The 23,655-nt window shown below is 39.5% G+C and overlaps 1 protein-coding gene across 3 annotated transcripts in view; it reads left to right on the top strand.

Annotated features, from left to right (window-relative positions):
• CABIN1 (calcineurin binding protein 1) overlaps positions 1–23,655 on the top strand; it is a 126,148-nt gene that overhangs the window by 36,492 nt on the left and 66,001 nt on the right. For all 3 annotated transcript variants that reach the window (XM_064726537.1, XM_064726538.1, XM_064726536.1), the window contains exons 28-30: positions 10,836–11,015; positions 14,263–14,597; positions 21,819–21,932. In XM_064726537.1, coding sequence (XP_064582607.1) covers positions 10,836–11,015; positions 14,263–14,597; positions 21,819–21,932 — 629 coding nt within the window. The remainder of the gene's footprint in view (positions 1–10,835; positions 11,016–14,262; positions 14,598–21,818; positions 21,933–23,655) is intronic.

Here is a 23,655-nt window from a genome sequence, read left to right as displayed (position 1 = left end):
ACATCTGTTTGGTCCTGAAGGGTGTCTCAGGCTCCCAGGAGAGCCCTCAGCTGAATAAATCCCCAGCTGTGTGCTCGGAGCCCCTGTGCAGTGAGACATTGTGGCTGTGGCAGGGATGGCTGCTGAGCCAGGGCTGGGGGTGCCCGTGCAGCAACATCTGCCAAGCTGAGCCTGGCTGGGACTGAGCCTGTGCTGCCAAAGCAGCTCCAAATGGCAGCTGCTGGGAGAGGCAGAGTTTGGGTGATCTGCAGCAAGGCTGTGTGGAACCATGACAAGGAGAATTGCAGAGTTCTGCATCATTCAGAATGTTTTGTGAGTTGCTGGCACAACTAAAGCCTGGATACAGCATATTGAAGAACCCCAGGAAACTGAAATATTTGCCTTGGGGCTGTTACAGATGGAAGAGCTAACAGGCTGAGCTAACAGGCTCAGAAGTCTTCCACTTTTATATTATTACATATACTCTGCTCTTCTGCATGCATTTGCATTTTACTTGTATTAAAATACAGACTTTTGAAGTAAAATGCTCTTGACATCTTACACATAATCACATCACTGAAGAAAGCTGGCGCCAGCATTTCCATTGTACAATTCCTAAAAATAGCAAGAAAATACTCATCATTTAACTACCCTTTAGATTATTTTTTAACCATTCTGACAGAAATGAAGCAGTCTATATTGCTGTTCAGGAACAAATAAATTGACGAAAATTCACCCTAGGTATTTATTCTTTCTGAGGCTTGACAATACTCTTATTTACTCTTGCATTGATATTGTTGATCACAGATGGCATAAGTAAAGTAAGGGTATTTTACAGTTTTGCCCACTTTTCATATATTACCACAAGCAAGATGCTATTTGGGATCATTACTGACCTCAGAGACGTTTTTTGACCATTTCTGTGTTCTGTGCTTTGAGAAAACATGACCTGTGAGAAAGAGAGAAGGAATTGGGATGCTTTGTCTGCAGAGGAGAAGGCTCAGGGGAGAAATGACAGCAGAGTAACCTAGATAGTGTTGGAAGCTGTACAAAGAGTTAGAAGCAAAACCCCAGGATATCTGTGTTCATGGGAGACAGAACAGATGATATTGCACTTAAATTGCATTTTCATTCTGAGCATTACAAAACTGTGTTAGAGTAGTCTTAGGAAATTCTGGTTTTGTATAACCCTGCAATATTTTAGCCCTGGAAGTCATTAAAAAGTGGCAATGCAGCTGTCTGCCAGGCATGATGGAGTTATAATTTATTCTGATGGAAAAGGAATGGACTAGATGAACACTTGCAGTTCCTTCTGAACTCTACTTATTCTATTAATTTTGTGGCTTTTGTGGGTTTGGGTTTTGGTGGGGTTCTTAGTTTGGTGCCTTCTAGAGCAGCAAATTATCTCTTGACAAGCTGGAGGGAATTGCTGTACAGCCAAACATCTTTTCATGAAAATCCTGGGGTTCTGATCTTCAAACATTTATCTGTAAACAGGTGAAGCTGTGAGGGCAGACATATTTTGAATACATTCTATTTAAATGTGTCATTACAGTTCTGTAGCTCTCTGGGATGTTTTGCTGCTGGAAGATGATGACTGGGCTATGCAGAAATCACTGTTAAAGTTGAGAGCATTGAGAGGCTCCAGACCCAGTGAGTGCTGGTGATACTAGATTTATTTAATGAAAACAGGAGAAAGGAACCAGTAAATACAGCTTGTAAAGTAACTCAACTTCTTTTTCCTCATGGCAGCTGCCAGCACAAATCTCCTTCAAGGAGACAAAAGTATTGCTGAGTGGCAGCTGCTGTTTGCTGGCTGACTTGCTGCTGTCATGTGTGTAAAATGGGCAGCTTCCTTTCTCTTTTCTTGTCCTTCCATTTGGCAACATCTTTTCTTTCCTTCTGTTAATCCCATCTTTCCTGTCATCACCCCTGCCTATTGCTATTTTATAACCCTCCAAAGTGAAAACTGGCATTAGAAGTCTGAAGCATTGAGACTCTTATTTTCTGAGAGCAAAATAAGGAACAGGAAACCTAGGAACTTGGCAGGCACTCAGACTTTCATTACCTGTGCTGTTGCTGTGTTTTAGCTAAATGGTTACATAGCAAAACAGATATGCTCTCTGTACAGGCTGGGTGTATGTAGTCAGTAAAAACCAATTTTTGCAGGAAAAGCAATAGAGTTAGTTCAGAAAGCAGGAAAAGTAGTAAAATAACATTTAAAAAATGTGAATAAGGTATCTGTTTACCAAAACAATAGACTGGGAGATTGTTTAGGTGGTGTTTATTGCTGTGATATGCCTTTGTTGTGTTGATACTCAGTTCCATATTCCTGTGGTGGTATGCAGATGATGTATCCATGGCTATTGCAGTGTGAAAATGTTGTGTTGTTTAAGTCTTCATCCATGTCATGTAGTATGTCGTGTGTAGTTAGACTTAATTGTCCTTTTTTGTGTTTGTCTTTGCCTGATTGCTTTTGCAACCAATATTGCCCGTGCTGCCTCTAACCTTTACACAAATCTCTGTTCCCCAGGCATTCTCTTCCTGCTTTTACCTGTCACGGCTTGCTTTTAATAATTGGCAGAAGCTGCATGATAAACTCACAGGAAAGGCTCCTTGCTTCGTGCTGTGGGAGAAGTCTCACCCCATAGTTTGTTGGTCTGTAATTCTGCAAATGTGATGAAGATGCACACTTTTTGTAAATGGGGGTTCTCAACATGCTGATGAGACAAAGGTGATCTCTGAGCAACTCCTTGCACCAGGTTGTCACTCATGCCAAGCTAAATCAGCTTCTGGGATGGAGTGGATGTTTCTGTGCATAAAAAGAACATCCACTTTGCATTTTGAAATGCCCTTAAAATTCTCTTTTTTCAGCAGCTAGAAATGCAATCTTTGGGTCTGCAGTGCATGTGCTGTGCTGGCACGTGGTGCTGGGTGTCCATGGGGACTGCACACTGGACTCCATGAATAATGGATCACACCCAGTTTATTGCACTGTGCTCCATTTTTACCTTTCCCCAGTTTAACCTCTCTCTGATTAGTCCGAGTGTCACACTGAGATGTAGTGTGAGATTATGGAAAAAGCATTTGTCCAAATAGATGGGACATGGGGGAGATGCTCTGGTGCTCTGCTCTTGGAGACAGAACAGCAATCCAGGACTGTAAGTTATGGAAACACATTCTGTGTTGGGTACAGCCAGACAAAACATAGACTCTCATCTTTGACTCATGTTAAAAGAGAACTCCCTTTAAACTGCTGTCCTCAAATTAACCTACTCCCATGCAAATCTTTGCAATTCCTTTGTTTTTTAATAATGTGCAAGTGCCTTTTGATGCAGAGCTAAATGTTGTCTTCTGTTATGGGTGGAGTCTGTTTGCAGAATGAGAATTCTGTGATACATCATGTTTCTGACTGCAGACCAGTGAAGAAAAATGCTCACATGTTCAAGTGGAGAGGGGGAAGATGTTGCCAGGCAGGACAAAGAGAGTCTGTACCTTCACAGCCTGTGAACAACCCACCTTTACTGCATGACACAAGATTTTTTTTCAGTTATATATAGTTGCTTATTCATAAGCTCTGAACTGTGCAGCAGGATGTTTCTTTTCTGCAAATTGAGTTAGCATATGTATAGAGCTCTGTAGAAAATCTTTCTGGGCCACTCATTTCTGACTTTTTGACTTTTAACTGATTGTTTATCATGATTCAGACACCTTCTTAGAGTAACTGGGTGCACATTTTCCTTCAGATGTTTAAGACAGACAAAGATATCATTCAGAAGTGAGTTGTACCCTCTTGGCTCTCTGAGCCTTTTCCTTACTCCTGTATGCAGCTGTCTCAGAGGTCTCTCCATCTTCCTTTTAGCTTGCAGAAAGTTTCAAAAGAGGATTTCTGAGCTGCATAGTAAATAATTGTCCTAGTAAATAAAAAAGGCAGAACACCTCATTGCCATTGGCACCATGGAGCTGTGCTTCAGCTCCCCTGAGCATCAGTTCTGCAAGTCTGTACCTGGTCATCATGCTTAGCAGTGAGAGCTGGCACTGGCATTGTCTGAGCTGCTCCAGGTCACTCAGCAGTGACACATTTCTGTCCTTGTCCCTGTCCCTGTCCTAGTGCTGGGTCACTCAGCAGTGACACATCTCTGTCCCTGTCCCAGTGCTGAGGGGGCTCATTTGGGTCACTCAGCAGTGACACATCTCTGTCCCTGTCCCAGTGCTGAGGGGGCTCATTTGGGTCACTCACACTGTGACACATCTCTGTCCCTGTCCCAGTGCTGAGGGCTCAGTTTGGGTCACTCAGCAGTGACAAATCTCTGTCCCTGTCCCAGTGCTGGGGTCTCATTTGGTCACTCAGCAGTGACACATCACTGTCCTTGTCCCAGTGCTGGGTCATCAGCAGTGACACATTTCTGTCCCTGTCCAGTGCTTGGGCTCAGTTTGTCACTCAGCGTGACACCTCACTGTCCTTGTCCCTGTCCCAGTGCTGGGGGCTCAGTTTGGTCACTCAGCAGTGACACATCTCTGTCCTTGTCCCTGTCCCAGTGCTGGGGGTGCTCAGTTTGGTCACTCAGCAGTGACACCTCTCTGTCCTTGTCCCTGTCCCAGTGCTGGGGGCTCAGTTTGGTCACTCAGCAGTGACACATCTCTGTCCTTGTCCCTGTCCCAGTGCTGGGTCACTCAGCAGTGACACATCTCTGTCCCTGTCCCAGTGCTGAGGGCTCAGTTTGGGTCACTCACTGTGACACATCTCTGTCCTTGTCCCTGTCCCAGTGCTGGGGGCTCATTTGGTCACTCAGCAGTGACACATCTCTGTCCTTGTCCCTGTCCCAGTGCTGAGGGGGCTCAGTGTGGGTCACTCACTGTGACACATCACCCTCCTTGTCCCTGTCCCAGTGCTGGGTCACTCACACTGTGACACATCTCTGTCCCTGTCCCAGTGCTGAGGGCTCAGTTGGGTCACTCAGCAGTGACACCTCTCTCTCCTTGTCCCTGTCCCAGTGCTGGGTCACTCAGCAGTGACACATTTCTGTCCCTGTCCCAGTGCTGGGGGCTCAGTTTGGGTCACTCAGCAGTGACACCTCTCTGTCCTTGTCCCTGTCCCAGTGCTGGGTCACTCAGCAGTGACACATTTCTGTCCCAGTCCCAGTGCTGGGGCTCAGTGTGGGTCCCAGTGCTCATGGAAGGTGCCCAGGGCTCCTGTGGGAGGTGCTGGCACAGGGCAGTCCCTGCTGCAGTTCTGAGCTCTGTTTCCTCCTGCATTTTAGAATGAAACCATTTTAAGGCCATTTTTGCTCTGCAGAGTGTGCCACAGCTCTGTCCTGGTGGTGGGCTGGCCTGCAGGGAGCAGTGACAGTGACGGTGACAGTGACAGTGACATGCTGCTGCCTGTGTCTGCTTGTGGAGCAATAGTGGGAAAAGGGATTTTTGAAGTCAAGCCAGTAAACCCATTTCATTCAGGATAAGATTAATGTTGAAATGCTCTTAAGCATGGAATTAAGGCAAACAGACTTCAGATATTTTTTCTAACATCTGTGACAGATGTGGCTCAGGAATGGCAGTGATTTAATCATCCCTGTGCCTGACAGGACCTCAGTGTGATGCAATGAAGGTCCTGGCAGTACAGATGAATATACAAGTTCTTTCTTCCCAATGACATCCTTCTGATAGTAATTAGTATTTTTTACTAATGTCTTTGAAAGTTAACAAGATTCTTCTTTTGACCTTTTTAAATCTCCTGTCCAAAGCTGCTCTTTCTCACCTTGTGACAGAGTAGGGGATGTAATGTGACATAGATGTGAAATGAAATGTCACAAGTTGAGGACATTATGAGAAATGAGGTAAAAAAAACTTGCTTCTTGCTTTCAAGTGCCATTTTCTGAATTTTTTAGAGATAAACATGAAATATTTAACTTTACATCAAATTGAGATTTCAGCTCATCCAGTTGTTTGAAATCTTCCTAAAACTTAGGAATGATGCAATGAAGTAATGAAACAAAATATAATAATAGCAAGGAGAAACATCTACCATCAGATCATATTTTTCATAGGAATGTAGTTGCAGTTACTTATGCACAATTTAGTAGAACTTTCTCCCTAGGCTCTTCATTTCTGCTACAGATAATAATTTTGGGACATTAATACCCAGCTGTATTTTTATCTCAGCTTTTGAAGTAATAGGAAACTTTACAGGGAGGGACCTCAAAAGAATATTTAGTCCTTGATTTATCAATCTATTACAACAAGAGACCAGCTCAGCTTTTTGGAAAAGCTTGTCTTATTGCTATTGGGAAACTAAGAAAATAGGTAAACAAAAAAAAAATTAATTGAAATATAAAAATATATAAAAATATTAAAATATAAATGTATCTATATTATATTTTGTATATAATATATTTATATTTTATGGGGAAACTAAGAAAGTAGGTAAACAAAATATAAAAATAGAAACTATTTTAAAATTGAAATAGGAAAATCTATAAATATATGAAATATATTTTATATATTATATTTTTATATATTATATGCTTATTTTATGAGGAGACTAAGAAAATAGGTAAACAATATATAAAAATATAAAGTATTTTTAAAATTAAAATATATAAATATATCAAATACATTTTATGTGTTATATTTTGATATATTATATATTTTATGGGGAGACTAAAAATAGGTAAAAAATATATATAAAAATATAAAATATTTTAAAAACTGAAATATAAAAATATATAAATATATCAAATATATTTTATGTGTTATTTTTCAATATATTATATATTTTCTGGGGAGACTAAAAATAGGTAAAATATATATAAATATAAAATCTTTTAAAAACTGAAATATAAAAATATATCAAATATATTTTATGTGTTATATTTTAATATATTGTATGTTTTATGGGGAGACTAAAAATAGGTAAAAAATATATATAAAAATATAAAATCTTTTAAAAACTGAAATATAAAAATATATAAATATATCAAATATATTTTATGTGTTATATTTTGATATATTATATATTTTATGGGGAGACTAAAAATAGGTAAAAAATATATATAAAAATATAAAATATTTTAAAAACTGAAATATAAAAATATATAAATATATCAAATATATTTTATGTGTTATATTTTGATATATTATATATTTTATGGGGAGACTAAAAATAGGTAAAAAATATATATAAAAATATAAAATATTTTAAAAACTGAAATATAAAAATATATAAATATATCAAATATATTTTATGTGTTATTTTTCAATATATTATATATTTTCTGGGGAGACTAAAACTAGGTAAAAAATATATATAAAAATATAAAATCTTTTAAAAACTGAAATATAAAAATATATAAATATATCAAATATATTTTATGTGTTATATTTTAATATATTGTATATTTTCTGGGGAGAGTAAAAATAGGTAAAATATATATAAATATAAAATATTTAAAAAACTGAAATATAAAAATATATAAATATATCAAATATATTTTATGTGTTATATTTTGATATATTATATATTTTATGGGGAGACTAAAAATAGGTAAAAAATATATATAAAAATATAAAATATTTTAAAAACTGAAATCTAGCAGATTTATATTTATTTAAAAAAGCTGTATTTGGCAGCTAGGCTAGAAGAGAATAGTACTCCCTGTATACAAAATATGCATTTTTTTTTTTTTCTTTTTAGAAAACCAGAGTTAGGATGTGAGTTGGTGCAGTTGCCACAAGTTCTGCATTGCATACTGCAATATTTAGGTATTGACAGAGCTTTTTATTATATTAAGGAATATCTTGGGTAACCTAACAAATGCTGGCTGTTTGTCTGCCTGGCTTTGAAAGCCCACAGTGACTGTAGGTTGGTTCACTGTGCTATTTTCTAACTGTATGTAGCAGTTAAGGTAGAGATGAGGGCAAAAAAAAGTCAATTTTCTTGCTGCAATTAAAACCCATTGCCTTTTGCACTGTACCTAATGAATATGAACAGCAATTATTGTATTTTTATTTTGGTTAATCATATGTATTTGGAAATTCTACCTCATCTTTTTTAAGATAAGTCCAATTCTCCTGGTAATTTTCATATGTCATCTCATTAATCTCTCATTTTTATCCTCTCCTCTGAATTAATATTTCCCTATTTCAGTGTCTTTTTTAAAATGTGGGTCCCAAATACAGACACCGTAATTAAGTTCAATTTTCATTAGTGCTCAGTAGAACAGGAAGGCTCTTACATATTTTTTCTGTGGAGTTACTGATTGCACATTCAAGAGTGCTGCTTTGCTGAGGTGTGTGTAGGGTAGCCTGACATTTAGGCCAGTTCTGGTCTGAGAATCACAAATTCTTCACAAATTCATCACAAATTCTTCATAAATTCATCACAAATTCACATTTGTGGAATGTGTGTGCTGGGATCCACTCACACATTTCCCACTCCTGATCCTGTTACCTTTTAGGTGCTTAGAGAAGGATTTCTTTATTGATGCTGAAATAATTCTGTGGGAGATGAAGGCAGGCTGGCTCCCAGCTTTGACCTTTCATCCTTTGTAAAGACAAGCACTGCACTTTGTTTTACATTCCCTGGGACTTTGCCCATCCTCTGTGATTTCTGAGAAATTAATGCTAATAATTGGTGGCTGCTGCTAATTTCTGGAATACTCCAGGGTTTTCCATCTGGCTCACTTAGTTTGAAAGTATCTGCTGCATTCAAGGAATATCTAATATAATAGAAAGTTGTCTCAATAGTCACCTTCCTCTGGTTTCCAGTGATTAGGGAACTGGAAATGATTAAATATCATTTTTTAAACAGGGTTAATATATTGAAAGAAAAGGAGAATAAACATCCCTACCTAGACCCACACTCATTTAAGCAGAAATTTCAAATTAAATTAGCTGGCTAATTGTAAGGAGGTGTTTACATTTGTTCCCATAAGGAAAAGCTCATGCATATATTTGAAATTTAATGTGTTGAATCATTGTCTATCTTTGCATGATGAAAAACCATTGTAATTTCCCAGTGTCTGATCTCACCCAGGCATATTGCTCTGGCATTTCTTGATTTACATTCTGATGCTTCATCTGTCATAACCCACACATCAGAACTGACCTGCAGGCTTGTGGCAACATCTGGAAATTTGCAATTTTTTTCCCCCTAGATGAGTAATTCAGCCTCTTTGCCACAGATACAGAAACTTCTTTAAAAAAAAAAATACCAAGGGAGCTACTGTAAATGATTTCCCTGATGTCAACTGGGAGTTCAATAGTATTGATTTGTACCACAGAAAGTTATTAAAGCTTTATAAATGAGTCATTTAAAGCTTGACTGACCTCTCTTCAGAATCCTTCTCTTCCCATTCTTTGTAATTACATTCTTTCTGTATAAAACTTGTCATCATTAACCAGCTTCTATAGCTTCCAATTAGGAAGCAAATACTGTTCCCCCATTCTTTTCCAAGATAGTTTTATTAAGATCTGCTCACTGAAAGGGAAGGTTTTCTTTGTGTGGTCGTGAAAAACCTACAGAGTGCATCAAATTTGGTTTAAATTCATTGGAATCCTAATAAGCAGAACCTGATCTGCAAGCTGAAGGTTTGCAGAGGGATTTATCTTGATAAAATAAATTCATAGGAGGCCCTTAGCTCTCTCCTGAACAAGTGCAATTCAGATGGAACAGAAGAAATTTAATTAAATTATCCGCTCATCTCAAAGCAAGGGCTTTTGCTTTGTTAATTTTCTTTCTTGATCTTATCAATAAAATTAATGAATCAGAATGCAGTGGAACTGCCTAGACAATGGATATAACCCCCTCCTGGTTATGCCATTTCTGTACAGAATTATAAAATGGTTTGGGTTGGAATGGACCTTTAAAGATCATCTGCAATGAGCAGGGACACCTTTAACTAGATCACAGAATCAAGTATCAGTATCTTAAGAAGAAACTGGAAATAATTCTTGTGGACTCCAGATATAAAGGAATTGCCTGTATAGGAATTTTATATTGAACACTGAATTACGTTGGCACAATATGGAAAAATGCCAGTTCCCCATCTCAGTGGGAATGTGCAGGCCTCTCTCTGTCAGAGACACTCAGCTGTGTTCTGTAGTCATGCAGGGTTGCCTCTGATAACCCTTGATGTAAAGAGCTTGGGTTAAACCTGGCAGGTTTCAGACATGAGTGGGAGGTTTTCACCTGCCTGTTCTGAGGTTTAATCCCCTGATGGAGTCACAGTGCCTGTTCCTGTGCACACTGACAGCTTCGTTGTGACTGTGCTGCAGTCAGCAGCCCCTGCTCCACTCTCTCAAGGTAAAGTCACTTCTCCTTTCCTTCTGTGGCTGCCTTGAGGCCCAGTTCCCTGTCTGTGTTAGGCCTTTGATGTGTTATTTGCCATTTCCAATCACCTTTCAGTGTTTGTTGAATAGCATCTTACACCTGCAGGATAGTTGGCATCAGAGATCACCCCTGTAAGTCTTTGCCCTCTAATTTTACTGATTTTTCTTTCTTTCACGAGTAATTTTTACCAGTATTGTTCTTCATGGTTTTCTCTTGTCAATTGAACTTTGCTTGTGTCAGGTTCAAAATTATACTGGGTCCAGTAAACCTGGGAGATTTTCCAGGGCCATACTGCCTGAAATATTGTTCCCAGTCTAACTGCTCTTGAAAGTTGAGCTTTATTGCTTGAAATTCCAGGATTATATTCTAGGAAGAAATGTGATGAGAATGAAATACCTTTTCTTGGTGGTGGTAAGGGATCCTGTGTGGCAGTTGTAAGAGTTTGCAGAGTTTTGTGTTGCTGTTTCCAAGAGACAAGCAGCAGCTTGAGGACTGTGAGGAGATGCATTCCTTCTTTATGTCTTTGCAGAGAGGAGCCAGGACAGCACGGGAGCGGTGCTGTCTGACTCCAGCTCCACACAGGACATGTTCAATGAGCCTGCCAGCTCTCAGGACAGCCTGAAGAAGACTTACACAGACAAGAGGATTTCTGCTACCTGTGCTGATACACTGGTGCTCAAAGAGACCCTGGGATCTGCAGAGGAAAAGGGTAGGCCTGATTTAATAGATGATGTCAGCTGCAGTAGTCTCATTAAAGTGTTTCTCCTGGCTTGCAGATGCACTGAAATATGCTGCACTGTGACTGAGGATTGTAACTAGGTATCATTGCTGCCTCTATGTGTAGCTTAAATTTAGAGCTGTGCCCCATTAATTTGTCCACCAATCCAATTTGTTCTGTCTGTTAAATCTTACAAAGAAAAACTAAACTGCTGTCTGCTGGCCCTTTGACTGACTTGCCTTCTTTTAGGTTATTTACTTTTCCTTCAGTGTTTTATATTTTTAAATAATTTAAAGAGTAGTTATTTGAATATAGTCTCAAACAAGACATTTTTATTTTTCCCAGGAATAGATGCCCTTTCGTTCTGTCCCATATTCAGTACAGAGAAGAGCTTAAGTAGTAGAATTTAGATGCTTTATTCCATTTTATACTTCATTCCAGTGGAGAGCTAGAATTGCTCTCTACCAGATTTTTCCATATATAATAGTACTAAGTGTTCTGTATTCCACTGGAAAAATGGTTTCAAAATCCATTAGCTGGAGTTTCCCTTTGTCTGATGTTTGTACAGTTGGATGTGGCAGTAGATAAAGAGGCTGGACTTCAACAGGGAAAGACAAACAAAACCAATGTGTAAATTCTGTCCACCTTTCCAGGCTGTGACTTTCTGTGGGATGTTAAGTGTTCTTTGCCAGCTCACACTTTCCCAGTTCCAGAGATCCAGAGATCATGCTGTGGAGAGTCCTGAATCACTTCCCTGATCTCACTAGGAACAAGTGCCAGGCAGTTGTCTCTTTGTTTGCAGACTTGGATTACCTTGGTTTCTAGTTTTTAAAAATATTTTACCTCAGTCTTGCCTAAGCTAAGGAAGCCTGTGGTAGTGCTTGCATTAACATGCTGAAATAGATGCCAGTTCCTAGTTTTACTTCCATAATTACTAAATCCAGTAGTCTTTTGGCTACTAGACTAAAATCATGGCTCTTTTTCAGGCTTGCAGTGAGCTGTGTTATTGTCATCGTTTGTCTGTCAGAAAAACCATCAAATGCATTCTTAAATTAGTGGTGTTTATTAGAACAGATGTTGCTTCCCATAAAGCTACCTGTACAGTAAAATTAATTTGGATGTAGACATCAGGCAAGCACATTTTGACAAATGTGTGTTCTATAAAACATATTTGAATCAAAAATTCAGCCTTATGAGAGAAAAAGTTATGGAGCAGCTTTATATTTGAGGATGAAGGATATTTTATTGTATCCCTACACTCTGCTGGGAGATAAGATCTAATGTAAGAGACTCTTTATCCTGGCAAAGAAAAAGACATGGTAAACTTCCATGACTGAAGATCAAAGTTAAAGAAATGAATCTGCATGTAGGTGTCCGGTTTATCTCGGCTGTTTGAGGGGCCTGGAAAGGCCCAGGGGTGGCCTTGGGGCAGCCCGCGTATCGAAGGACGAGAAGAGGCTTCAGTTCTTCTTTCTGGTTTTTATGTTTATTAATTGTTTATCTAAAAGATGTTCTTTCAGCCACCAGAGATCTGCTCAGCAGTCAGCCATGGGCACACTGTCTCTGCCCTCCCGGGCAGCCACGTATCTTTATACCCTTTGTTACGTATACAATATTTATCATTTTTCCCCAATACCATCTATTCTTATAACTCGGTGTACTCTTAGTAATAACCAATAGAAAGGTGCCACCGTGGCCAAAGAAGATGGAGGAGAAGAGGAAGAAGAAGAAGGACAGGACACGCCCCAATTCCTCCATCTTACTTCTCTAAACCCCCCTGTACAGAAATCCTAAACCCTGTGTTTCACTCTCTAATTAACTGATCCCTTCACCATTCACTCCGGTGAAGCCCTCATCCTTGTCGTCTCCCGTGTAGGATCAAAGTCCAGCCACCAGACACTTCTGGCAACATTCCAGGACTCCCGAGCCCCCAAGGTGGTCTCGGAGGCTCAGCATCTTAGACTGAAATCTTGAGATCCGACATGTAGGATGTGTGTTTTCAGCAATGGTTAGCTAGCAGGAAATGTGGAAGCTGCCACTGTGACAAGATGATTTCTGAAGCAAGATTTGCTGTCCTTCAACAAACGATGGGTCAATTGAATTATAAGTTACCAAGTTAATCACAGAAATATTTACATGGAATTGTAGGTCCTACATTATGCAGAAGACCAGATAAGCTGCTGCTGATCCTTCTGTCTGAGTCCATTTTGTGTTCTGGGATTGTGTTCTAGACAGACTGTTAAGAATAAAACATTTCACTTGGGAGGGTGGCATTAATTTTCTGTTCTTTCTTCTTTTCCTTGCAATAAAATATTCCTGGATTTACTCTTTTATTTTGGCTTTTTTCCCTCCTCCTCCTCAATCGTCCAAGAGTATGTAAAACTCTGCATTGTGTAAGGTGTGCTGAATTCATACTGTTGTTCAGGGAAAAACGCAAATGAGGGGAATGGAGATACCAGGATAAAACCCAAATGAAGGGAATGGAGATACCAGAATAAACACAGATGAAGACAGTGGAGATACCAGGATAAAACCTAAATGAAGAGAATGGAGATAACAGGGTAAAACCCAAATGAAGGGAATGGAGATACCAGGATAAAACCCAAATGAAGGGAATGGAGATAGCAGGATAAAACCCAAATGAAGGGAATGGAGATACCAGGATAAAACCCAAATGAAGGGAATGGAGATACCAGGATAAACACAGATGAAGACAGTGGAGATACCAGGATAAAACCCAAATGAAGAGAATGGAGATACCAGAATAAAACCCAAATGAAGAGAATGGAGACACCAGGATAAAACCCAAATGAAGAGAATGGAGACACCAGGATAAAACCCAAATGAAGACAATGGAGACACCAGGATAAAACCCAAATGAAGAGAATGGAGACACCAGGATAAAACCCAAATGAAGGGAATGGGGATACCAGGATAAAACCCAAGTGAAGGGAATGGAGATACCAGAATAAACACAGATGAAGACAGTGGAGATACCAGGATAAAACCCAAATGAAGACAATGGAGACACTATGGTGTGGCTCTGTCAATGAGTTGCAGATCACTTGTTCAATGCACATCACAAATAGTCATAAATTTTTTCGATATATCTGTCTGTGCTTTAATGAAGAAAAGGATTACCTTTTGTCATACTGAATTTTTGTCATTTTCTAGATGTCATTTGCCATTTGGAAATGGCATTTTCACTGTCACTTCTCTCTTACTGTTCCAACTGCAGGAAAATCAGAGGAGCTGCTGGAGATCTCAGTATCTTATGATCCCACTGAGCCTACTGCCCAGAAACTGCTGCTGGACCCTCAGTGTGCTCCTGGCAGTGCCCCCAGAGCTGCCATGGCCCCAGGCTCGCAGTGGGACTGCAAGAAGAAGGCTGAGCCCTGTGCAGAGGAGGCCTGCGAGTTCCCGCAGGGCCTCCCCGCAGACCTGGAGGAGCAGCGCAAGTTCCTGACGGAGCAGTGCATCTCCTCCTTCTGCCTGTGCCTCAGCCGCTTCCCCCAGCACTACAAGAGCCTCTACAGGCTGGCCTACCTCTACACCTACAGCAAAACTCACAAGGTGAGCCCTGGGCCCCAGGGGGCTGGCATCTGGAGGGAGTTCTCAGTGTGTAGCTGTATGCAAACCTCGAGATAAGAAATGCTGAGTTAGGAATGCCATGGAGTAGGACAGGCTTTGTCAACTCTGTCAGCTTTCTGTCTCAGCTCTTGTTGAGAGAGAAATTGAACCAGAAACAAGTTTCAAAGGATGGCTGTCAGGACCTTTAGCTTATCAGAAACCCTGAGATTGTTAAAAGTCTCTTTTCCCAGCCTGGTGCTTGAAGAAGGAGTCAGAACTCTTCATTTCTCAGTCTCAAAGTTGTTCATTGTTTCTTATCTATAAAAAATTTTCTCCTGCCCTGCCGAGGTCCATCCAGCAGGACAGTTCCAGGCACTCTGCCTGCCCCCAGGGCAGTGTTATGTCTTTATACTAAAAACTACATGTACAATGTTTACAATTCCTTCCCAATACCTATCACCTGTGTTAGACAGTGAGCTTCTACTCTAAACCAATCTGTGAGTGCCAACATCACAGCAGGAGATGGAGGCCAAGAAGAAGAAGGAGAAAGGCTGGACACACCCAGTTCCCTCCATCTTGCCTCCTGAACCCCCATACCAAAACCCTAAAATCTACTTTTCCACCCTGTGATAACTTCACTATTATTCTACCTAAACTGTTGTGGCTTGCTGATCTTCATCTAAGGTTGGTAATTTGCTCCATGGGTCATAATCAAACCCACAGGTGTTTTGGGCTCTGTGCCAGGGTCCCTGAGCCCCCTGGCAGGGTCCTGGACAGCAGAGGGATGTCCTGGGTCCTGACAGATGGCCTTGCTAATAAGACTGGATACTTTAGAGAAATAGAACTTTGAAAGGTGCATTGTAGCAGGACCCACGAGGGGTAAATTTAGATGATTGGCTTTAAGGCATCCACAGCATGGCGTGGCTAAAGCTGACAGGCCAAGAAACACGGACAGTGTTTCACCTATAGTGTATCACTTCTAGTATTGCAATTAGGAAATAATTAGCTTCTGATTGTGATGGTGTGAATTATAACTGTATTATATATAAATATAAATCTATTATATAAATATATATATTCTATAAATATATATTTATATATTTATATTCTATATATTATAGAATTATAATATATAGAATATATAGAATATATTTATATTTATATTCTATATATATAGAATTATAATATATAGAATATATAGAATATATAGAATATATATATTAGAATATATATATATTCTATATATATTCTAATATATAGAATATATTTATATTTATATTCTGTATATTATAGAATTATAATAAATAGAATATATAGAATATATATATTCTATATCTTCTATTCTATTCTATTCTATTATATTCTATATATTATATTCTATAAATATATATTTATATATTATATTCTATAAATATATATTTATATATATAATATATATTCTATAAATATATATTTTTATATTGTATAAATATAAATATATATAAATATATATATTATATATAAATATAAATCTGTATTGTCTCACCATCCTCATGAGACTGAAAATGGAATAAAACTTTTTAAAACACCTCTTAATTGCCCCATCTCTGGGTCAGGAAACGAGTATTGTCCAACACCCCAGCAAACCAAATGTGCTGCCATAGGTGCAGAAGTGTCAGTGCTAAAACAGAGCTTGTTCAGTGCAGTTTGGAATGAAGCTACACTTGGGGAAGTCTTCAGCTCCTAGATTGTCTGACTCGTGTGTGAGGTCAGTTAAGGAGAAAATTTCTTTTTTTATTACTGAACTAAGTAATTTTCTGTCATTCAGCAGAGAATTACATTTCAGATATGTCACATAAATTAAGATGTTCTCATAAAAATGACAGCAATTATTTATTTTACTGAATAAGTGAACTGAAAAGTGACTTGGAAGCAGAAATTAATCAATATTGTGTAAACACATATGTGACACAGATAAACTTTCTGGGTATCCTGAGTCTTTATTGGTAAAATGTGTAGGAATAGTACATTGAAGTGATCAGAGATATTTTACTATTTGTCATAAGCAAGGTTTAAATTCACAGATTTTATATTTGGAAGTCTTGTATTAGATCATATGCTGCTTTCCATGGCTTCCTGAGTTTTCTTCCCCACAAGTACTTATGTGAACAACGGGGAGGGGAAACAAATTGTAGAAAACAAAAACCAATTGCTGCTCCCCTGGCCTGGATCAGCCATGTCACCAGTGTCACTGCAAAGGGAGCACAGGCAAGTCCTGCCAGCCCCTGGAAGGTGATGAATATTCCATTTGTGAGTGATTATCCAGAAAAATATCACCCTTTTTATGGAGAGCTTGTTTTGCAAACATTCTTACGCTGTTTGTGTGTAACAGTTGTTAATTTTTCCATGGAGCTCATCATGAATAGGAGCCATAGATTCCTGCAATCTGTCATTACTGTTGCTGACATGATTTTGTATCAACATTCAACAAAAAAAAGCTGCCTGTTTTTAATTTATTGGTTCAAATAGCACGGCCTTGCCTGAGGAACTACTTGCAAAATATTTTCTTCCATTATTTTTCCCTGATGAAGCTTTCTCTTTTGCTTTTTATATCTCCCTCCTTATATAAATATCAACTCAGTGATGGATTTCCATGTGAAATACACATTGTCTAAATCTGTTTCCTCTTGGAACTCAGAAAAACTGAATCCTGCCTGTTTGAGCCTGGTAGTTACCAGGCTGGCTTCAAGGAGCATTTTTGGGTTTTACTGTCCTTTTTTTTACTTCTGCAGAATGCATAATGAACACTTGGCATGGCAAAACCCAAAAAAATCTTCTTATTGCAATATGTGCACTGCATATTTTCACATGGGTTTTACATTTTCTTTCTTCAGTGACTCATTCAGGTTCTTTTGTAGAGCAGTGTCCAATGTCTGTGCTTTAATGGCACATTACTGTGTTTTTAGTGGAAGTTACACTCCTGCAGAAAATGAAAACACAAAATGGATCACTGTCAACAGTAACTGCAGTAAGAATTATGCTTACATTTACTCATGATCAGCCTGATTTAAAAAATGAGATAAATTACATCAGGTTGAGTTGTTGAGGGGCAGAGTGGTAAATTTTAGAAAACTGAGATTAATTTTTAAATGTGTATAACCGTCTTGGAAAATTCAGCATTTATGTTCCAACGCCAGGAATTTGCATGAAGAATTTAGACTGATGGCCAAAATTCATGGTTGGCTGGGAAGAGGAGAGGATTGGCAGGTCTCCATAGTGCTCAGAAAAACAAGTTTTCCATATGCAGTCTGTTTTCTCCCATTTCACAGCTTCTCTGGTTTTGCTGTTGTGAGATTAGTGAAGATAGTTGAGTGCTTTTTTAAACATCTTTTTAAACTCTATGAACATTTTGTTTGGCTACATGTTCTGTTGGGTTTTTTTCCCCCTGCAAAATCCAGCTTAATATTTGGAGTCTATTTTTCTTTGTTTTAGTCTGTTATCAGAAGAAATTTGTACATAGCTGTCTTTAGTTGGAGTAAATGTGCAGGCAAATACAAATGGATTTTCAGAAGTTGCTTCATTGCCAGTTTGGGCAGTAGCTTCAGTTTCCTGTTAGTATTGTCTTGAAGTAAATTCTTCATTCTTTGTGACTTTTACCTCCAAAATGAATGTTGGCACAGTTTGGAAGGAGAAATTTGGACATGGCAGTATTTGTCAGTGTAAAGTATTCACCTTATAGTCCTTATGAATCAGTATTTATAACTGGTCTAATAATCTGTAACCAGCAGGTTGTCAGGAAAGAAAAATATTTACTTACATGCTTTTTTTTAAATCTCAAAATAAAAAGTGCTCTGTAAATCCTGCAAGAATCTGCTCACAAAGAGTGTGTGAGTTTTTAAGTTTGTGTGTTCTGTAATGTCTGTTATTAGCACAGCCCTTAATGGGGAAATAAATGTTGGGTGTGACATGAGGTCAGTGATGTGGCAGGTTGGTCAAACCAACATAATACATGCATGTAAAAATTACAAGATTATATGTTTGTAGGCTTAATATGTACTTAGAGACAGACATAATAGCTGTAACCACTCTAAGCAGAAACAGTTTGATAATAACAGTTCATTTAAAAGGCCACCCTTCAAATCAGTAGTCATTTTATTTTGCTTTTATTTGATGGAGGAGGAGGTTTTTGAGACAAAGCCTTCTGATGGGCTGCAGATGAAATCAGAGGGAAGGATTAAAGTACAGTGGAGGGTTTTGTTCCCCTCCCAGAAACACTTTGTGGAGTTCCCAGTTTAGGTAAAGGTGTTTCTGACACCACTGAGTTAGGGGTGTCCATCCCAGGTGATTCAGTTCCACTTGGTTGGCCCCTAAGAGATTTTCCTTTTCTACTTCAGCTCTTTTGCAAGTTACTGTACCCTGTCAGTCATCTTGTCTTTGAATCTTGGGGTGATAAAGATGTGGGAGGCAACAGCTGAACTGGAAAGAGTATTTCATAATTGCCCTGAGTCAGACAGCCAAATGCAGCCTTTGAGGCTGGCAAGCAGTGTGCCAAGAAGAATAAATCCTTTTTGCTGTGTCCTGGATCCCTTCACCCACTCCTAATAACTTCATCAGCTGAAAACCAAGCAGAGCAGACTCTGTAAAATCTAATGAGTTGAGACCTGCTCAGGCATATTTACTGGCAATAAGTGATCATGCTGATTTAAGGAGAAGGGTAGTGGAAAATCTGTAACTATGTCTTTTATTCCTATTAGCTTTGATTGTGTGAAGTTACCGTGTAATTGCCCCATTTGTCTGAATGATCTTTTCTCCTCCTGGCTGGGCTGCTGCCATCATCTTGTTCAATAAAAGCCTGTGAATTATGTGCACCAAACACATGCCTGTGGATGGTCAGTGGGATGTGCACTGCACATCCCAGCCCCAAGCATGATGCTGCAATTAGTGACACAATTAATGATCTCTTAACCTTTTCCTTGTTTCCATTTGAGAATACATCCACAGCTAACATTGCTTTAGATGGGATTTCAGAACTAAGCTTTGTGGTGGGATGGTAACTTTCTTAAAGATTTTGTTTTCCTTGAATTTTTATGTGATAGTTTTAACTGTAAGATTGAGATTACCACACATTAGACAAGTCTTACTTCATTTTCACACTTGGAATTAACTTACACTTCTGATGACTATGATTAGCACAAAATAAAGCATTTTCTCTGCCTGGATCTTGGATGATCCAATAGGCTTATTTTTGTTGGATTCTGATTTTATTCAAAACAAGATGGCTTTCATGGAAGACCAGATTTTTGTAGCTTCTCTTGTGTTGTATTTTCTTCTGTATGTATTTCCAAGCATTTCTCAGGATTAGGTTAACAGGATTACAGAAATACATATTACAAAAGAAGTTATGTAGAAGAAAGTTAGTCTGCAGCTGAGTTTACACCTTCTGCTTTCTTCAGTCTTAATTAAATTTGACACTTAGTGATAATAATTAAATTTACTGATATCCATGACCAGCCAGAAAGTACCTTGTGATGTTTATGAGTGAATATGTATTTGTTCCATACCAAAACAAAGCTGTCCAAATCCCATTGATTCTGCTGCACTATAATCATGAATGCCCTAAGTACCTCTGTGAGCTCTTGGAATGAGGGATTTTTGACACCCATAAATATCTGGTCATTATTGCCAGTGTTCAGCTCTCCTGCACGTGAATCCACAATCAGCATTTTGCTGGAGGGGCTGCTGCAGTTCTGGTGAGACATTGGAGATTTCTGCATGATTGCTGTCATTAGCACAAAGGCACTGATGATGGAGCAGAGCTTCCACTGTCTCACCAGGTAAATAAAAATACTCTGGAACACAGGAACTTTTCTAATAACCCCCCACCCCAACACACAAACATATACACAAAAGAAAGGATATTACAGCTGGAATGTGCTTCTTGGATGGACATGATTTAATCACATTTATGACTCACAGAAGTGTATTTCCAGACCACAGCACACCAGCCAGAGTGCAACATTCTTATTTGTCTCTATGAACCAAACATCTTCCTCTTCTTTCATGTCCTCTCTTGTGATGTCTTCTGGTCAAATGCAACTCAAATGCCACTTTTGAACCCTGAAATAAAAAATGAAGTAAAGCAAAGCTTCCATCAGTGAAACCTCACAATTAATAATTGTCCCATCTGTTGCTAACATTCTGCCTGGAGCCAGCAGCTGTCCCTAGTTCTCAGCTACAAAAGAGAGCTCCATGCATTGAAATTTTAGAGGGATAGTGCTTTTATCCATTTTTGGTTGTCATCTATCATTTGGTCCCCTACTGATCATTTCTTATTAATTCACTGAGCACTGTTATCCAAGTTTGATGTCAGTTGTGGAATTTCCAGGGAGGTGAAGTGAATTTGCATGGAGGGCAGTGCTGGGTGGGGCCAAAAGCTCTGAATTCCCCTCCCCACTAAAGGAAGCTCTGAATTCCCACAAAAGCTCTGAATTCCCCTCCCCACTAAAGGAAGCTGCAGTTTGAGCCTGAGGGTCGAGGCCTCAGCTCTGGCAGGGTATTCCATGCTGGTGGTTGGCCCAAGGGAAGAGCTGGGAGTGCTCCCAGAGAGTGTGTGGGGAGAATGGAACAGCAAGTATGACAAAAATGAGAAAAGACATTGCAGGTTAATAAAGAAAAGTGTGGTTTGTTTTGTACTTTCACCTGTGGTGGCTTTTGCATCCCCTGTGTGGTATTTGCTGGGTCCCCAGGAGGAAATGATGACTCTGACTCCATTTTCTTAGAAGACATATATTATATTATATTTATTATGTTATGTTATATTATATTATATTATATTATGTTATGTTATGTTATGTTATATTATGTTATATTATATTATATCATATCATATCATATTATGCTATACTAAAGCTATACTAAAGAATAGAGAAAGGATACAGACAGAAGGCTACAAAGAATGAGAATGAAAACCTGTGACTCCTTCCAGAGTCCTGACACAGCCTGACTGTGATTGGCCATTAAGTTAAAACAATTCACATGGAACCAATCAAACAATGACCAGTTGGTAAACAATGTCCAAACCACATTTCAAAGCAACAAACACAGGAGAAGTGAATCAGATAATATTGTTTTCATTTTTCTCTGAGGCTTCTCAGCTTGCCAGGAGAAGAATCCTGGGCAAAGAGGATTTTTCAGCAAATGTGACAGTGACATTTTCTCCTGCCTCCATGGCTGTTGTTTCCACAGAACCTGCAGTGGGCCCGGGACGTGCTGCTGGGCAGCGGGGTGCCCTGGCAGCAGCTGAAGCACATGCCTGCACAGGGCCTCTTCTGTGAGAGGAACAAGACCAACTTCTTCAATGTAAGTTTACACAGCTGATAAACACAGTGCACTTGTGTTCCCAGCCAGCCCTGAGACACCTGTTTCTCGTTGGAAAGGTCTGCAAAGGGATGGGGATGTGAAATTCCACACAAGCCATGAGCAAGTAAAGGAAAGGAGAATTACACAGATATTTACTGGGTGAATATCTCTCTTGAAGGGTTATTTCTGGTGAGCTTGAAAACATGGGGAGAGAAGCACCAACATTTTTTCAGTTATGCATCATTTATCATATACTTGATGGCTGAGCCCTCTTTAAAAATTCTAATTTTGTTCATCTTGATTATCCTCTTGTTTATCCTGTTGTTTCTCAACTCAACCTGCAGTTCTCATGATGAAAAATAGTGCTATTTGTGCTGAGTTGGAAGGAGCTTTCTTGTGCTCTGCTCTCTGTAGCAGCAGGAGTGTCCCAGCCTCAGAGTAAGGCAACAGCACAGGGCTTTGTCCCTTGTGTCCTGTGTCTGATCACCTCCAGGAGTGTCCCTTTCTGTGTCATAGGATGTCTGTTCTGTGATCAGACTGCTTCCATCGGGAGCTGTCCACTCCAGGGCTGTCCCTGTGTCTGTGATCACCTCAGGACTGTCCCTGTGTCTGTGATCACCTCCAGGACTGTCCCTGTGTCTGTGATCACCTCAGGAGTGTCCCTGTGTCTGTGATCACCTCCAGGAGTGTCCCTGTGTCTGTGATCACCTCCTCAGGGTGCCTGTGCCTCTCAGGGGACACAGAATGCTCCTGAGACTCAATGGGCATTTATCTCTAAATTCCCTGCTGGGATTGCCACTCACACACTGTCTCTTGCCTTTTCTGTGCTGTGTGCCAGGGTTTTTGCTTTTTGTTCTTTTGTGATAGGATTCTTTAGCAGTTCTGGAGAGCCTGGAGATGCTGTTTGTCATTCTGGGCTGAGTACAGTCCACATCTGTTATGTGGTTGCCTGTGATGGCAGTGACAAAATTTTGTGTCCCTGTTTTTCCCATCCAATACTTTTGTTTTAATATTAGAATTGTGAAATTTATTTCAGCTTTATATCTCTTAACACCTATCTTCATTTTTGCTGTATGTTGTGTTAATTAGCACCTCTCTGCAAACCTCTTTTAAGTACAAGGTAAGTGCTCATCTCTGATTATAATCCCTCAGGTGGGTTAAACAGCATGGGAATATTGACAATGGTTCAACATTGATTCATGGATCAGTCTGCAAAAGGGGTTTCTATATCATTGCATCTTTCTGGAGAGAAGTTTTGATTAACAAGTGCTGTCAGCCAGAGCTAAATCCCATGCACCCATCTGATCCCTCCCCTCCCATACTCTCCATGGCATGGGGAGGAGAATCAGAGGAAAGGTAAAGCCTGTGGACCAAGATCTGTTGAAAAACTGAAATAAAAATGTTATAATAACAGTAATGAAAGGAGAAATAGAGAGGAATAAAACCCAAGAAAAGCAGGTGATGCTCCATGCAGCTGCTCCCCAGCAGCCCCCAGCCCCCAGTTTCTGTACTGGTTTATGCCCATCCCTCCCTCCCACCCTCTGGCCAGTTCCAGTCACCCTTCCTGGCCGTGCTCCCTCCCAGCTCCTCGTGCACTTCCTCACTGGCACAGCCTGGGAAACTGCTGTGCAGTGAGCTCTGCTTAGCAACAGCTACAACATCCCTGTGTTATCAGCACTATTCTCACACTGAATCCAAAGCAGGGCTGCAGCAGCCCCTGGGA

The sequence above is a fragment of the Zonotrichia leucophrys genome, chromosome 15 (assembly GCF_028769735.1).
Source record: "Zonotrichia leucophrys gambelii isolate GWCS_2022_RI chromosome 15, RI_Zleu_2.0, whole genome shotgun sequence".
In the NCBI taxonomy this organism is placed as follows: Eukaryota; Metazoa; Chordata; class Aves; order Passeriformes; family Passerellidae; genus Zonotrichia; species Zonotrichia leucophrys.
The sequence above is the reverse complement of the archived record's forward strand: the minus strand, read 5'-3'. Positions and strand labels throughout refer to the sequence as shown.